Consider the following 17,565-nt stretch of genomic DNA (forward strand, 5'->3'; position numbering starts at 1 on the left):
TTAACAGTATGGGATATATAACAACTTAGGCTGTCATCCTCTAATGTCATTAAGTCATCTTAAAAAATCGCTGACCACAACAAAGCAAAATTCGGTCATTATTTATGTGACAACTTTTGTGTCCAAATAAAAAAAAGCGGGGGGGGAGTCAATGGTTGTATGAAGTCTAGCTTCAACTTACTACATAGCTAATAATCAATAAAAGCAATGACTTCATCCATTCGCCGATAAATGTCTGACATCGAATAAAATTAAAGTTCAATATCGTTCGTTCGTCACTTTCGATATCGCTATCATTAGTATTCAACGTCGAATTACTGCGTAAATTAGTCTTTAATTCCTAATGTTTTGGGAATATATATATATATGTATATATATATATCCTTCTCCTTACAACAATATTTGTAATTAAACAAAAAAAAAATGCTTTTTTTCTTCGGTATTCACGATGTAAATAAAGAATATAATTTTCAAGTCTTTGCTGTAAATTGTGCACATTTTATTCATGATTTCATAATTATTCTGTAACTGTTTTCAAGTGTTACCGAGTAACTGTGACCGGTAAGAAATTTAGTGTGCGTTGTCGCGAAATCGAAAGTTTTACACCAGCTTTCTGCGATCACAATATTGATCATTAGGAGTTTTGTACTAATTTCTTAAAAATGACGTGTTAAAGAAAAGTAATGGTACGTTTGGAATGAAACATTTATTTGTAATAAATCGTTATATTATTTATTTAAAAGGTACTTTATTTGCCTTATTTTATGATATTCAGATTGGTTATTAATTGTTTATAAAACGATCAGTGTTCCTTATTTTTTAAAAAAATTATTTGTTTTTCAAATTGATTGTAAGATAGTTTGATCATTATTGATTATAAATCGAGTTAATGGTAGCTGTATTTGTGCCTATTTTCATATTGTTCTTTTATACGGTTTCTGAAGTTTCATCATAATGTGATAAGAAATTTCATACATTATAGAAATTCTTGTTTAATGTAAACAACTTTTTATTAGTGTGCAGACTAAAAATTCCCAAAAACTATTTTCATTCTAATCGCTTCAAAACATTTTCCAACATACATGACTATTTTTTTTTCTTCATCTATTGAGATAAATAAGTTCAGAAACTAGATTGTTATTATTTTTTTTTATAGTTTCATATTGAAACTTCCAAAAATAATTGTATTCACAATGAATATTTATTAATGCACAACATCACAGATTTTATAGGTTCACTACTGATTTTTAAAATATGGTTATTCAACTTCATTTACTTCTAGCAATAATGTCTATTGATTTGAATGCCTTTCTAAGCACAAATACTATATATTTTTAATTCATATATTGTTATAATTGGTTCTTGAAAATTTCTGCTTGTTTTGAAAATCAAGCATTAGACCTTTAAATCTACTAAGATTCGATATATTTTTAATTTATTTATTGTATTGGATGTAGTAACTAAATGTTAATATAAATAATCAATTCATGTTACAGAATTTAATTTTATACTGATATTCTTTACATTTCTGTCAAATTAAAAATTTAATTAGAAATTTTAAATTTATCTTTATTGTGCTATCTTTTATTTTTTATATACTTTATACCTACGTAAATTAATTGAAATAAAAAATAAAAATTATTGCTGTGCGCCATAAAAATAACCATGAAATGATTGTTAAAAAATTTATTTATCTATATAAAATATGCATGTATTTTCTTATTGCTTTTAACATTTGCATGCTAGCTTCAATATAAGTGCAGGTTTTAATGCTGTGCAAAGTGCATGTTTATTTAACATACTTCAATTATTATTAAACAAAATCTGTTATTTATAGCTCACATAGATATCACTTATCACCTTTATCACTTAGATATTTCATAATAATTCTTAAGCATAGTTAATACGAGAAATGGAGAAATACAGCTTCACAAGTTATTCTACTTACTAGTTTAATAAAAATGCAGCAATATGCAGTATCAGCATAAAGAAATTATATTAATAGCTAAACTCTAAATGTTACAAACAATGCTACCTTATTTTTATTACCAGAAAAATACCTTTCTTAATATAATTTGTATTAAAACAATGGTACATTAAATAATATTTTCTTATTCATTAGTACTAAATAGTGTTAACTGAAAAACGTTTTTTTAAAGTAGGGTGTGGCAAGATAACTTCATCCTCTTAATTATATTCAATATCTTTCTCTGTGTTCAGTGCTTTGTTTTTAAAATCTTCTATTGTAGATTGCCTTTAACCGAGAAATTTATGTTATATTTGTTTATGCTAAGTATTTGTGAAATTTTCCTTGTAGTTTTTTTCTTTGGATATAAAATATCTTGATGCAAAGATATTCGAGGACCCCAGATAAAATCCCATCAGATTAAGTTATAATATTAATGCTTGTCTACGATTAGGGTAATGTAGGAATGATGTAATCCTCTAAATATTATTGAGATATCTTTTGTTCTAAAATATTTTCCTCAGGCTATATGTTATTGAGAGATTTCTCTAGTTTTTGGCTATGGTAGAATGAAGCTGAGTTTTAGGATCCTTTTTTAAGGATTTTAAAACTAAATATTTAACTAATCTTTTTTTTAAAGGATTTTTAATATTTTTTTTTTATTTAACTTAGTGGAAATCCCTGTTATAGAAGCTATTTGATACTAGGTTTACCTTGTATCATTTGGTTTTAATCTTTCATAGTTCAGCCTTCTTTATTTATTTTCCAAATCAATAATGGATTAAGTATAAATTAAGGTTATAGAATTCATAACTTGATTAAAAACCTAAACAAGAATCTGAGAGGAAGGATTTTAGATTTTCAGTAATCATTACATGCTGTAGTTACTTCTTGAAGGTAGTTCAATTAAACTTAGATTTTAGTAAGGCATTTCTTCTTTTGTTTTAAATTTCAGCAAATTATTCTCTCTGCAATAATGTGTTTTTTATTTGTAGGTTCTAAAATTCTTTCAGATAAAAAGCATCTTACTCAGCAGCTGAAATTTATATCTAGTCAGAAATTATATATTACAACTTGCAATATGGATGCAAATACAGAAAACAAAACTGAACCGAATGCTACTCCTAACAGTACATATGCTGAAGTACTTGCTAAAAGCAAAACATCTTCAGTTGATGCTTCAAACAACAATCCCATATCAAACCACAGTATTTCAAATGGAAATGAACAGTTGTTAGGTGTTAATAATTCAAATAATAATGAAGATGGTGCCATATTAGATGATAGTAAAAATTCTAATCAATCCAGTAATGCCAGCTCACTTAATGATAGTTTTGAAGATGCTGAAGATAGTCAATTAGATTTCAATTCTTCAGCTTCTAAACATCTAAGTAGTGATATCAAAACTAGTGAGGAGATAGAAGATTCTACTGTTTCAGGAGAAGTTCCAACTACCAGCGATGATAAAACGTCGAGTGCTTTAGAAATGAATGAATCCAATTCATCTGGTAAGAAATGTATTATTTTTCTAAAACTTTATTAGATATAAAATGTCTAATGTGTATTGTCTTTCACTTGAATGTGTTATTTTATGATATGCATTTAAATTTTTATTAGAGAAGAAATGATAAAAATTTAATATTTTTACTTATTTTTTTAGCTATGCAGAATTTAATTTTTTCATTTTACTGATTGATTTTTTAAAGTAAATATTAAATTTAATGACAAGCTCATAGATAGACACTTTGCAGACTTGGTTAGTGCACATTACAAGGTCTCTCTTTAACTAGACTTGTCAAATTAATTTCCAATTCAATGCATTAATTTAATTAATATCTTAGTGATTTATTTTATATTAATTTTTTGTATCACTAGCTTTGAGAAAATGGATTTGTTTTTAGTTTTTATTATTAAATAAAACGATTTAATATTTATGTTTTTATGCAATGTTATAACTAAGTGAGCATAATGAAACATATTAGAATCTGACGAGCTATACTTGATAAAGTATTAATATTATCCTAATATTTTGATGGAATTCATATTTGTCACATTTTATTTATTTGATTACTAGGAAGATAAAATTTTTAATTGACCTATCTGAGCTTATTTCCAATCTAGTAATCAAATAAATAAGGCAGCTGTCTAATCAGAAATCTACAATTGACTAAGCTTCATTATCTTGATTGCTAAAATTAATAACAAACATGTAAAAATATATTAAAATATCATCAGTAAATCAAAATTTTGAATTGTACTATTAATTCTAAAAGAAATACAGAAAATATTTTTTGAAAATCTATAATGAGGATTAATGAAGTTTGAATATATTTTTGCTTTATTGTTCAAATTAGAATATTTTCTGTATTTTTATTTTTTTTGCTTTCATTTTTTTTTCTGCATTTTGAATAAAAATTGTAATTACCATTTCTTTATCTATTTTTAAAAAAAAATATATAAATGTTTTGTTTTGAAATACTAAAATGTTTGTAAATTTCTTTTTATTAAAACAGAAAATATGTAAATGTCTTGCTTTAATTAAAAAATTAGGTATCTTTTCGTATCTTTTAGGTAAACATATCTCATCCCTTGTAAAATGTCCCACATTGAAAATTTTGTCTATTTTTTGTATAAAGAAAATTAAATATTGAAAAAATAATAGATAGTACACAAATATTATAGTTAAATTCATAAAGGAAAAATAAATTTAAATAGTTCTGAAGATTTAACTCTAAATTCATGGAAAATTCTTGGCTAAAAATGAAAATTATAATGAGATTCGGTTATGTATTCAAATAATATAACATTATTTAAATATAAATGTATAATGCTTTTATTGTCATTTTGGTATTTTTTTCTTACATTATTAAAAATAATACTAAAATTAATCAAAAATATTTTTTTGTGAAGTTGATAGCAATAACAGTGGAGAGGAATCAGATTTGGAAGATGAAAGGAACAATCTAGACACTTTATTCCCTACTGCTTTGAAATGGAAATTTCGTCCTAGTAATCCAGTAGGAAATCTTCCAGAAACTGTTACAGTTCTTGAAACAGATTATGGCTCAAAAGTTTATTTAGTTGGAACTGCCCATTTTAGCTTAGAAAGCCAAGAAGATGTTGCCAAAGTAAGTATTAATATTACTGCAATAATTAATTGATTTTTCTTAAATGAAAGCAAATACTTAAATTTGGAACAGTGTCCTTAATAGTGATTCCCATTAAAAGATTCTTTTTTCATCAGGTGTAAGCTGTATATTTTTCAGAGATTTAAGAAACATGATAATAAACAATAATAATAAGAAAGAAGTAAAAATAGAATACATGGCATTCATTAAGGAATAATAAACATTGAATTTGATTTTTTATACTAATATTGAAAAGTAAAAAGGAATGTTTCTTATTGTAATATCTTAATGAAAAACTAATCACTACCACAAGTTTACTGCAAACTCTATGCTCAATTTTGTAAAAGTTTTTTTTTTTTTTTTGAGAAGATAAATGCATCAACATGCGCAGTATTTACTGCCTTTGCAAACAAGTATTTATAACTTTTTAAATGTTGCACATTATGATTACTTATTATTTATTGAATGCTATTTCATGGTTATAAATGTGAGTGTAATTTGATGACTATTAGTAATACTTATTATTTTAAGCCATTGAAAAACAGATAAACCAAATTTCAAATTTTTATTGATTGCAAATGTTCTATAAAATTATTAATCATATTATAATAAAATAATTGCCTTATTAATCATATTTTTAGTTGATGTTTTTGAAATTTTAAATCTTCTAATGCATTGGAAATATTTAAACTTGTAAATTTTGAAAAAATAGAAAGTTCTTAAAGAAAATCTTCTGCATAAAAAGCAGTATTGCAATAATACTTTTCTAAAGTGCTAGATACTTATGATATATATCTGTAATAATACCTTATAGGATTCTAAAATATTTCTTTATTTCTAGACAATACAAGCTGTCCAACCAGATAGTGTTATGATAGAATTGTGCAAAAGTCGAGTTAATATGTTATCACTTGATGAAGCTACTATTTTAGAAGAAGCCAAAGGTCTGAGCTTCCAGAAAATTGCAACAACTCTTGAACAAGTATGTGCATTTCAGTAAGATTTATGAGTGTGTATTTTCTTTTTAGTAATATAAAAATGTTGAGACTTGCTAATTTTTTTCATAGAATGGTTTATTACAAGGTGTGCTGTATTTTCTTCTCCTAAGTATGTCAGCTCATTTAACCAAACAATTAGGTATGGCTCCAGGTGGTGAATTTAGAAGAGCTTACAATGAGGTAATTAATTGATTTTTATTGCAAATATATTTTTTACTGGAACCTCTCTATGCTTTTTTTTTAAATAAAACATCATTATTATGTATATTATATTTATAAAGTTGAATAAGATACTTATTCAATTTTAAATAAATTTCATCACATTGTTCTAATGCAGGATTCTAAACTTTTTTTTTTTTTTTAAATCTGTTTAATGTCATGAAAAACTTTTATAATTAATTTCTGTTGGATAAATTTTATGACAATTCTGAAATTAGATAAAAATAAGAAAATGAAGCATAATAGTTAAAAGGAATACCAATGAATGGTTTTTATTTATTAAATTTAAAGAAATCAACCAAATCAAAATGATTTTCATATTTATTTTTGTTATAGTATTAGAAATATCTGAAAAAATAAGGTGTGGTGAGACATATTGATGTCAGTACAACTTCAGTATTTATTGTTTTTAAAAATTAGTTTTCTGTTTTGGACCAAAATATAAAAATAAACATCAGAAGTTTATAAAGCTTATGAATTGTACTTAAAATTTCACTAATAATATGAAATTTCTTTTGACAAATTATAAGAGTTGTATTTCAAAATTTGTTTTAATTATTGCTTTTGCCAATATATTATTTATATGTTTTCAGGCCCAGAAAGTTCCTGGTTGTGTTGTTCACTTAGGAGATCGTCCAATTCATATAACTCTTCAAAGAGCTTTGGCAAAATTATCATTGTGGCAAAAAATTCGAATTGCTTGGCATATGTTACGGGCTAAAGGACCTATAAGGTACTTATTATTAGATCCAATATCATAATTTATTCTTAGTTCTATCTCAAATGACTTTGCACTCTTTATTTTTTTTAGTAAAAAATTAGTACAAGTATTTTTTTTTTTCAATCAAATATATGTTGGAAGCTTGATGCTTAATTTATATATTGCTTGTTCTAAAGACTGTTTGAAGTCAAATTATTATTTAAAATAAAATTAAAATGATACAATGTTAGTAATTTTTAAATTAAGTTATTGATCTAGTAGAGCTTAGAAAAAATGTTTTCATATTATTAGATTTCATGAAATCTATTGTTATTAAAAGGTACATTCATATTTATTATTAACTTTTGATAAACAATTTTATTTGTTAATTTATAACATTACAGTTCATTTTTCTCTCTAGCAAGGAAGAAGTTGAACGTTGTAAGCAGAAAGATTTGTTAGAAGAAATGTTAGCTGAAATGACTGGAGAGTTTCCTGAATTAAGTCAAGTTTTTGTAACTGAACGTGACATTTATCTGACCTACTCTTTGCAGATGGCTGCACTTCCTCAACTATCTCCTCATTCACATGAAGGCAAGTTTAAAAAGATGTTTTCAAGAAATTATGTTAAAAGCGTTGGATTTTTTTAGAGCAAATGGTTATAATAAACACTGATACTGTTACAAAGTGTAAAAGTGGGCATGAAATTGCATTTTCCACTGCAAATAGATTATAATGCAATATAAATAATGTATAAATATTTTTTTCTTTTGAAAGAAATTACAGATAATTTTTGGTTTTCTGCTTAAATTTTGCTTTTAAAAAAAAAGTTTATTTGTAAAAAAAAAAAAAAAAAAAATGCTGTTACATTTTGGTTTTGTAATACAGCAGCATACACTGTCTTTTAATTGCCATCATGCCAGTACTGAAGAATAAAACAAATGAATTTCTTTTCTTTTTTAAAATGTTAATATAATGCTCTTATTTTTTCTTTTCTTCAAAGTGGAAAATCTTAATCTACTCCCCCCCCCCCCGCCCCATGAAAGTAAAATTCTCCGGAAACTCTTGTATTTGAGTATGCTTGACACAAAAAATAATTTTAACTATAACTGAATTATTAAATTGGTTATGGTTAAACATGTCATAATAGTATTTCATATTGTCCAGAGAAATAAATCCAATTATAGCAATTATAAAATATATTTTCATGGTAGTAACTTTACAGTAATCCTCTTTCATTGTTGCAAAATTTAAGCATCTATTGATGTTTTTTAACCATATTTTTTTCCATTTAAGTAATGAAATTTGTAAAATTAACTTCTGAGGTCCTTTATTATTCTCTCTCTCAATCAAAAATCTTTTCATTTTTTTTATACAAATTTGTACCCTAAAATACAATTTTGTCTTATTTTAAATTATTTTGTTTTAATCTGTGAATGTTTTTGCCCAAAAAGATTTATCTTGGATTTCCTTTTTTAACATGCAGTATTATGTAATATTTTAGAACTTACTGATTTAAACATACTTCTGAAATAGATATAATTCCCATTTTTCCTTTAAATAGTTGCCACCCCAAGCACTGTTGTAGGTGTAGTTGGTATTGGCCATGTTCCAGGCATTAAAGAAAGATGGGGAAAAGTTAGAGATGAAGATATACCTGCTATTTTGCAGTGAGTATATTTTTGTTTTATGTACATATGGCTGAATTGTCATTGGCTAAGATGGCTTAAGATTGATTACATTTTAAATTTTATATTAGAGTTTAGAAATATATCTTTAACAGTATAAAAATATGCATTATGTGAATAGTTTGAATGTACACCCTCTTCTCTACATAAAAAAGCTATAAAATATTTTGAATTGATAACTGGAAGCATAAGATTGTTTTTTAGAAACTATAATGTATAAATTATATAAAATTTTCTCCTTTTCTTGGAATATTTTGTTTTATCTTAAACTTCAAATAGCCACTTAAAATGGGCTGACCAAATTTTTAGTTCTTGATTATACTATATATCTGATGTGTTAATGTCATGAGTAATACTGTTTTCCATGTTTTGAGATTTTTAGTATTGTGTTTGGATGATATAAAATATGTTAGTATATATAATATCATGTTGGCAGGATGTTATATATATAAATTTGAAATGATACCAAAGATAATTTGATTCTTTGAAAATGCTAATTGTAAAATTTTAAGTTCTGAATTGAGATATTTGCCATCTAGAATGTCAACCGTTATTGATAGTAAATGGAAGAATTTAGGAAGGTAAAGGGTGGGAGGAAAAAAAAAAGAAAAGAGCTTTGATTTTTCTTTTGATTGATGCATTTACAACATAAAATATGCAAATCTTGGAAAGTTCATAGAAAACTTAATTGAATTGTAATGCTTAATATTGTTGGCAGTTATTAATGATGCATTTTTTATCACTTATATCTATAATGAAGTAATTAAAATTTTGATAGAAAATCTCATAAATTAGAATTCATAAAATTTTATTTAAATTTAATGAATTTTTATAGTTTATTTAATTTTTTTTCTTTAACTTAAAAATTATTACAATTTTTTAGCAATGTATATAAAAGTGAAAGCAATATTATTGGAAAAAATAAGCCAATTAAGTTTTCTATCAGTAGCAGCATTAGTCATCCAAATTGTAATTGCTGATGCAATATATATATATTTTTTCATCTAGTATTGTAATTGACAAAATGTTTGCAAATATGCAAAGTATATCTTTGTGGGTGCTAAAATTGTCAAAAAAAGGGGGGGGGACCATTTTTTTATATATACTGTTGCTGTATTTGTGCTATTTGAGAATCATTTTGGCTGCTGTCAACATTATCACATTTTGTAATGATTTTTTTTTTGTAATTTTGTTGATATTCTACATCATAAAAGTATCATTGTTTTGTTTGTATCTTGTTAAGAGATATTTTTATTGTTATGTTTCAGCATTCCTGAATCTTCTAGAACCAGCAAAATCATCCGAAAATGCATCCGTTTTAGCGTCTATGGCCTGGGACTGTATGGGCTTTACAAAATTATCCCAAGATCACTAGTACCAAAGAGACTGTGGCTGACTAATCTCTCTAATTCTGTGTTTTAAAGCATTTCATTCAGGAAATCATTACTAACAAAAGCATTCAAAGTTTATCATATAAAACAGAATCTTAACTATTAATAATGGCCATTAAGTTGTGGAAGTACTGGTCATTTTATACTTTTTTTATATTGAGGATTTGATCAAAAATATACCAGCTATGTACAAATCCAATCAAAATATGCTTGCATTTTATTTAACAATTATTGTGACTGATTAATTTAATTTTTAATGTTATCTCTTTTAAATGAAGACAAGTCCAACTATTTTGTATGCAAGAAAAATTATTGAATCATTTAACTGTTGTACTCATTGTACAAAACAGTACAATCTCTTCAAGATGATAGAAATTAGATTTCACTGAGTTGGAAAGTAGAATTGGGTGATTGAATATATATTCCTTAACTCATTTTATTTTGCTGTTTGTTGAAATTGCTGTATATGAAATTTGTTTGTTTGTGTTTCTCGATCTTCTAGCATTAATTATTTGAATAATGTCAGAAAGTGTATATTTTTTAAAACTAAAGACACATAACATATGAAGTTATCATTGTAGGATGTATCACCAAAGTATTTTTCATGCTTTTATTGAGTATTCTCACAAAATGCTGCACAAAAACATGCAGATGCTGTTCAAGTTTTTTAAAAATTACTCTCAAATCGTCATTTTGAATGTACCCATATATGAAAATTTTTGTATCTGTGATTTTATCAGTATATCATATATGAGGGTTACTTTCCATAATAAATTTAATGGACACAATAGTCTATTGGTATGGGCTTGATTTTTTTAATGAGAGAATTCCAAATTTGAAATCTAAATCTCCCATTATGTGATTAACATTTTTTGAGGATAAAACATTCTTCTTTTGGTGCGATACTGAAGTTTGGCATGGGAATATCAATTCGAGTAATCTGACCACGGTTCATAATTAAGAGATCCTTGTCCATATAACCTTTGTGTTGCTTCCGAACAGAATATTAATAGAACTAATCTCTACTAGTAATAAAGATGAATGTGTGTGTATCAGCATTCAACAGACCAGAGTTTGAACTACAGCTATTACATTTGGCACATATGTTTGGCACATATAGGATGAAAATGTGCATCTCGAAGCAAGTTTTAAAATTTTTTAATTAATTTAAAGTTAAGCTGAATTTTGGTATTTTGCTGCAGTAACTTGCAAAAAAATTTTTAGCACTAAAAGGAATTTTACTTCTTTTTAAAATTTAAAAAAGAAAGTCTTTTTAATGATGCTAATTTAAAAGGTGTGTGAACTTTTAATAAATTTTGGTTGGCAATTTTTAAAAAATATTTTTTGTTTAATTTTTAATAATGGAGTAAATTGTTCCTCTGAAATTCAAATTGTTTTCATTGTTTCATAATCTAATCAATCACTTGATTTTTTGTCATTGTTAAAAGTTAAAGTATAAATATTTTGTTTTGTGTCTGTGTAGTTTATTACAGGATAGATAAAAAAAGTGAGCACATTACTGTAAAATTTTTATGATAATTGAACCATACATTTTTAATTTTCTTGATGTCATTGAACTGATATCCATTGGAAAGGTACATTTACACAATGAATGGATCATATGCAAAGTAATGCATCTTGAATATATGGCAATTTCATGGTGTAATGGATACAAATTTATATCTGAATAATTTAACTAAATTTAAAGATAATCAATATCTTTGGGGAGCTGGTCACCAAAGGCATTTCATACATAATAACATGGAATGATTCTTGTATCACTTTGGCAATTTCCTCTTAGACAGTCATAGAACTCTGCCTTTTTCATGTAAAAGCAGTTTTCATAAAAAATGGTAATGGCACTTGCAGTGACCATTAATTTTGTAAAATTGTATTAATTTTGTACATTAAGGAAAGCTGGACTTGTCAATCCATATAATCATTAACTATTCTGAAATCAGAGTAAAGGTATACTCTTTATTTCAAAAAATCCCATTTAAATATATTTTAATAATTTGCATTATCGTATGAAAAATGTTGAAAATTTTTTTTTTCAACTCGTATCTCAAAGGTTTTTCTTTTTTGGTACTAGTTTCTTTAAAACTTTATTCATCTTTTGGATATTTTCCAAAATGCATCATATTGTCTTTTGTTGTCAAATATTGCTGGTCTAATCTTATAAAAATATGCAGTCATCAATTTACTTTTCAGTTGTGTTTATGATTATGTTTCCAATTTATTATAATTCTTTATAGTAATTTTGCTATCTTTATATCAAAAATACAAATAATTGATTATTTGATCATAATTTTAATAAAAATCCTTTCACCTATGTTCAAAATTTAGATTCAATTAATTATTTTGAATTTGCTGGTGTTGCCATAATAGGATACTAAACATAAGAGATTGTACTGTACTTAATTCAGCAAAGATTATAAATACTAATTTTTTCCCCCATTTTTTTTTCTATGTGTATTTTGAGTTAAATTTCATTGAAGTTCCTTTATGTAATGCTCAATGATAAGTCATTTTAATTGCAAGTTAAAAGCATTGTTTTATTCATTTATTTTTTAATAAATAAATGAAAAATTTGAATTAGAAGAAATCCTTATTGTATCTAATTAGTAAGAGTTGTTATTTGCATCTGTTGCTTTAAAATGTTAAAGAATAGTTGAATGTTGCATAATTTACAAAGTCTATATATAACTTTTTGTTAATTGTTCTTAATTTGCTTTAGAAACCACCAATTTTGCATTGTTTATAAGCTTTAAATTTTGGCAATTATGTCACTGTGTAGAAACTTTTTTTCCTTTGTTAACGATAAAATAAGTACTTCCAGAGTGTAGTTTTAAAGATTTGGTTTCATTTTTTGTAGGTGTCTGGAATTTATGTGTATGCATGTGTGTGTTTGTTACAGTGAAGTTCGTATTTTACATGAAGCAGAGTTAATGTTCTGCATTCCTTTTCATGTCCATTTATTTTACATATTGATAAAAAAAATATTTGATATAAACTTCATAATAATAATAATAGCGAAATGTGTAAGTATGCCATTATTCATTGAACAATGACATAAAACAAAATTATGTATCTGAATCCCATGAATAGCTTTTTTTTATTTTCTTGTGTTCATTTGTTTTTGAAATTGATAAAAATTATATTTGAATTTTTGAATCATATTTTCTTGTTGAAGGGACATACTCAAAACTCTTTTCAGTTTAAATAAATTGGTGAAATTATCATTCCCTCATGCAAATAAAATATATTGGCCAATTAAAAAAAATAACTAGAAATTTTTTATATTGTTGCCAGTTATCAAGATATTTTTGGTTTTACTCTACTTAGCCTTTTTTTATTGCTTTTTTATTGATGATGCATAATTTGTTCATCTAGTTATTTGAAATACTATTGCAATGTTTCTTTTATTTGCTAATTTTTGTTGCATTTAAATAGAGAATATGTATATATATGTAAACATTAAATTAGAGGAATTTTTTCAAAATATATATAGAGATATTTATATAAACATTATAGAAATTTGTGTGTAATTTTTTTTATCTCTTTTGCAAAAGTTTTTTTTATTAATAAATTTAGAATTTCAATTTAATTTAATTTAATTTTTTTTTTGTAATTGTGAAAATATTATATGATTTTGTAAATTATTAAAAAAATTTTCTTAAAATATAAATGATTTTAAATTGTTATTTGAATTGAAAAAATAACTGTTATGCATTGATAAGGAATGTTTTTATTATAACTAACTTTTGGATGCAGATTGGTATGAGAAAAAATTATTTTTTAATGTCACAAATGTTTGATTATTTCATTTTGGTTTTTAATTATTTTAGCATTTTATTTAACTGATAAAAATGGTTGTAATCAAAAACAAAGTTGTAAAAAACATAAAAACGTTTATTGAATCAGTGTTTGTGAATATTTTATTACTATTATTTTAAATTATTTTTTAATGTATTGTTTTTACATTTGATTAATTGATAATTTGACTCATAATGATTAAAAATACAAATATTGAGGTTACAAGTTAATTGTTTACCATCTGGTGAATTACTTAATGAGAATGAATGGTACTGGGATATAATGGGATTTTTTAAAAACTATAATTCTTATTAGTGGCATAACTAAGGCAAATGGGCGCTAATTTTATAACTATTTTTTTTCTTCCAATTATCATTTTAAACGTGTCATGATGTTTTATCAATGCAATTAACAGAGACTAACATTGACCCCCATGTATATAAACTCCTTGCCTCCCTTTCTTCAATTACTGTACCACTATTTCTCATATCTGAAGTATATAAACAAAAATATTGTAATTATTAAAAAAAATCACCTTTTAATCCTTTCACATTTTGATATAGTACACTGTTTACATATGGGGGAAAAGCAGATGTTTTGGAATTACGCTTCTGTTTATGTATATGTGATAACTCACAATTATAGCAAATTATATATATGAAATTTGGCATATTGTCCTTATTGCAAATTTATATTTGTATCAATTTTCCAACTAAAATACACGAATGGAAGAGATATTTCATGTAAACGTATAATAAGGTTTTTAATGTAAAATGAAACTTGAAACAAAGTGCCCGAATGATGGTGGAAAGAAAAACTTGCAATTAAATTAAATTTAATGTTATGTAAGTAGCTAATATTGGTAAAATTATAAATACTTTTTTAAAAAGAAACGGGGCAACGAAGAAGATATAGTTCACTGGATGTACTAAAGAAAGTAGCATCATTGAGAAATAATTATCTAAATTTCAGAATTTGTAAAAATAGTTTTATTGAATAAGGCAACGAAGAAGATATAGTACTGTTGTACTATAGTTTACTGCTGTGCTAAAGAAAGATGGCAAAGAAAGTAGCATCATTGAGAAATAATTATCTGAATTTCAGAATTTGTAAAAATAGTTTTATTGAATAAGGCAACGAAGAAGATATAGTACTGTTGTACTATAGTTTACTGCTGTGCTAAAGAAAGATTGCAAAGAAAGTAGCATCATTGGAAAATAATTATCTGAATTTCAGAATGTGTAAAGATAGTTTTATTGGATAAAGTGAAGGTAATTTAATTTTTATTGGCTGTTTTTATTGATTCTGTTCCAAGAACAGTTGATTATATAACACATTGTCACAAGCAATTTTATCCATACATAAAGAGCTTTCATCTGTTGAAGTGTTATATAAAATGAGAGGAAACCATGCATGATTCTTTTTTTGAAAATATTTTTCTTCTTAAAATCTAAGCAATCTTTTTTCTTTACATATTTATTTACTTCATTATTGTTAAGAATTAGAGTTTTCTGACTTCTATTATGAATTAGTTATTATTATTATTTCTTTTTTTGATATTTAACAATTTTTGATTATCCCGCTGCTTTTAGTGCCAAAATGTGTAAGAACATTCACAAAGAAAACCAATGAAAGTGGCCTTTCCGAAAATTTCGCGCATACTCTGAAGTATCACCTTGCTATCGCCTCCTTCCCCTAATAAGAAAATTATTAAACATCGCCACTAGTGCACGGATTTTAATATCTAGAGTCCCGCGCATGAACGTTTTGTTCCTCGTTGTATAATGAAGAAAATCCAAGCATGCATTTAGAGTAATTTTGTGTCGATCGACTCGAAATTCAATTTTTTGTAAAAAGATCACATATCACATTTCATTTATTTCGTTTTGAATGATCACATTTACGTGAATGTACAGAATGTACTGTACATTTTGCTGCAGATCTACACTTTAAATTCTAATATTGTGTACCAAATTATATATATATATATATTATCATTTTACAGTTATCGTGTTCACTTGTTTTTGGACAGATAGACAGACATACAATATTCTCGCCTATGAATTTCATTCAAGATTTGATAGAAATATATTTGTTTGAGGTACAAATCACGTACTAACTTTCACCCAACTAGCTGAAGGCAATTTTGAATTATCTTGTTCACAAACAAAAAAGAGCAGATGGATAGAGAGACCTGATTAAAAAAAATTTTTTGTTTGAGATTCAGGAGATTTGAAAAAGTTTAGTATTAAAATTTTTTCACTATCATAGTAATATGAAACTAGATACAGAGGTTTTAAACCAGAATACAAGTAAACAAAGACCGCTGGTTTATAAAAAATTGAACTAATTATCACCAAATCTAGAAGCGGCTGTTTATCAAATCATAATTCTACGTGAATGCCCCTTATTGTGAATCCGATTATCATACAGGTACCAAAGGCAAAAGAATGTTTAAAAACATTATTGTCCTAATAACTAATTTCAATAACGAATTCAATGGATTATAAAATAGTAGGACAATATCAATATTTTATCAAACATAAATATTCAGGTTCATATTTGGTTCACTTAATTGCAATATGTATAAAGTTGGATACAGTGCTATGACGAGTCAATTTTACTTATAAAAATGAGTGTGTGTTGGCGCTCTACAGGCTACACCAACTGATTTATGATTTACCAAATTTGGAACATAAATACTTTGTAGGAAGGGAATGTAAATCTCAGAGTGATTTTTTTGAAATTTCAATTAGATTTAATAAAAAAAGTTAAGCATAATTTTGACGTTCTTCCGAAAATATTACGGCACAAAAATGATTTTTACGTCATCTTAAAATTCAAAAAAAAAAAAAAAAAAAAAAAAAATTCTGTGATATCAGTTTTTTGCCGTATAATTTTTTTTTATATGTAATTGTTTAAAAAATATATTAAGCTTCTTTCCCAGCTGAACTATGAATGAATATCAAACGTTTCCCGAATAATTATACAAAAATATAAGTATTCTGGAATAGTACTAAAGATAATGATAAATGTCCCTATTATAATTGTTGATATTTTTACTTTTTTGTTTTACAATCAGAATTACCATTTTGTGCATAACTCAAAAATTATTGGCTAAACTAATTTCTGGAAGGCAAACGTTACATTTAGTTACTTTTCGGAAGAATCTGTAAAAGATTTAAATTTCTGTTTAAAATGCGCTTAACATGAAAAATGGTAAATTTTAATTTCTTCGGTTAGAAGTTAGATTACATTGTTAATAGAAAATAGCAAATGTATCCATTTTTTGCAAAAAGGTGAGCTTACAGAAAATAAGTGAAATGCATTGTAAAGTAGACATAACGGCTTAAAGTTTCTAAAAAGTATGAATTATTTATCGAACGAAATTTATTGACTAAAAATATTTTTTTGAAAGAACCATTAAGAGCAAATTATTCAAAATATTAAATTAAAAATCTTAGTGAGCATTCATTCCGGTGAGGAAGCTTGTCACCAAAGGCGATTAGTAATAAAGAAATAAAAATATATTCACAAAGTTACTGAAATAATAATAATAAAAAAAGTAATTACCTAAAATGAATCCCTAGTATTCTGATTTAGTTCAAAATACATTGAAATAAGGAAATTATTAAAAGAGGGGCCACATAAAACCCCGT

At 25.5% G+C, this 17,565-nt stretch overlaps 1 protein-coding gene across 1 annotated transcript; it reads left to right on the forward strand.

Annotated features, from left to right (window-relative positions):
* Window positions 1-558: 558 nt before the first annotated feature.
* On the forward strand, window positions 559-13,260 carry LOC129965899 (traB domain-containing protein-like). Its single transcript, XM_056080167.1, has 9 exons — window positions 559-686; window positions 2,962-3,474; window positions 4,877-5,094; window positions 5,936-6,076; window positions 6,162-6,272; window positions 6,905-7,044; window positions 7,433-7,605; window positions 8,576-8,681; window positions 9,968-13,260. The coding sequence occupies exons 2-9, from the start codon at window positions 3,048-3,050 to the stop codon at window positions 10,119-10,121; spliced, it is 1,470 nt and encodes a 489-aa protein (XP_055936142.1). The 5' UTR covers window positions 559-686; window positions 2,962-3,047; the 3' UTR covers window positions 10,122-13,260.
* Window positions 13,261-17,565: the final 4,305 nt, after the last annotated feature.

Source organism: Argiope bruennichi, chromosome 4, assembly GCF_947563725.1.
Source record: "Argiope bruennichi chromosome 4, qqArgBrue1.1, whole genome shotgun sequence".
NCBI lineage: Eukaryota > Metazoa > Arthropoda > Arachnida > Araneae > Araneidae > Argiope > Argiope bruennichi.

Bases quoted from the DNA above. Each gene is read 5' to 3' on its own strand.
- LOC129965899 (XM_056080167.1), top strand. From the start codon at position 3,048: ATGGATGCAAATACAGAAAACAAAACTGAACCGAATGCTACTCCTAAC. The intron at 5,095-5,935 runs GTAAGTATTAAT...CTTTATTTCTAG, and splicing joins GCCAAGAAGATGTTGCCAAA to ACAATACAAGCTGTCCAACC. The intron at 7,606-8,575 runs GCAAGTTTAAAA...TCCTTTAAATAG, and splicing joins ATCTCCTCATTCACATGAAG to TTGCCACCCCAAGCACTGTT.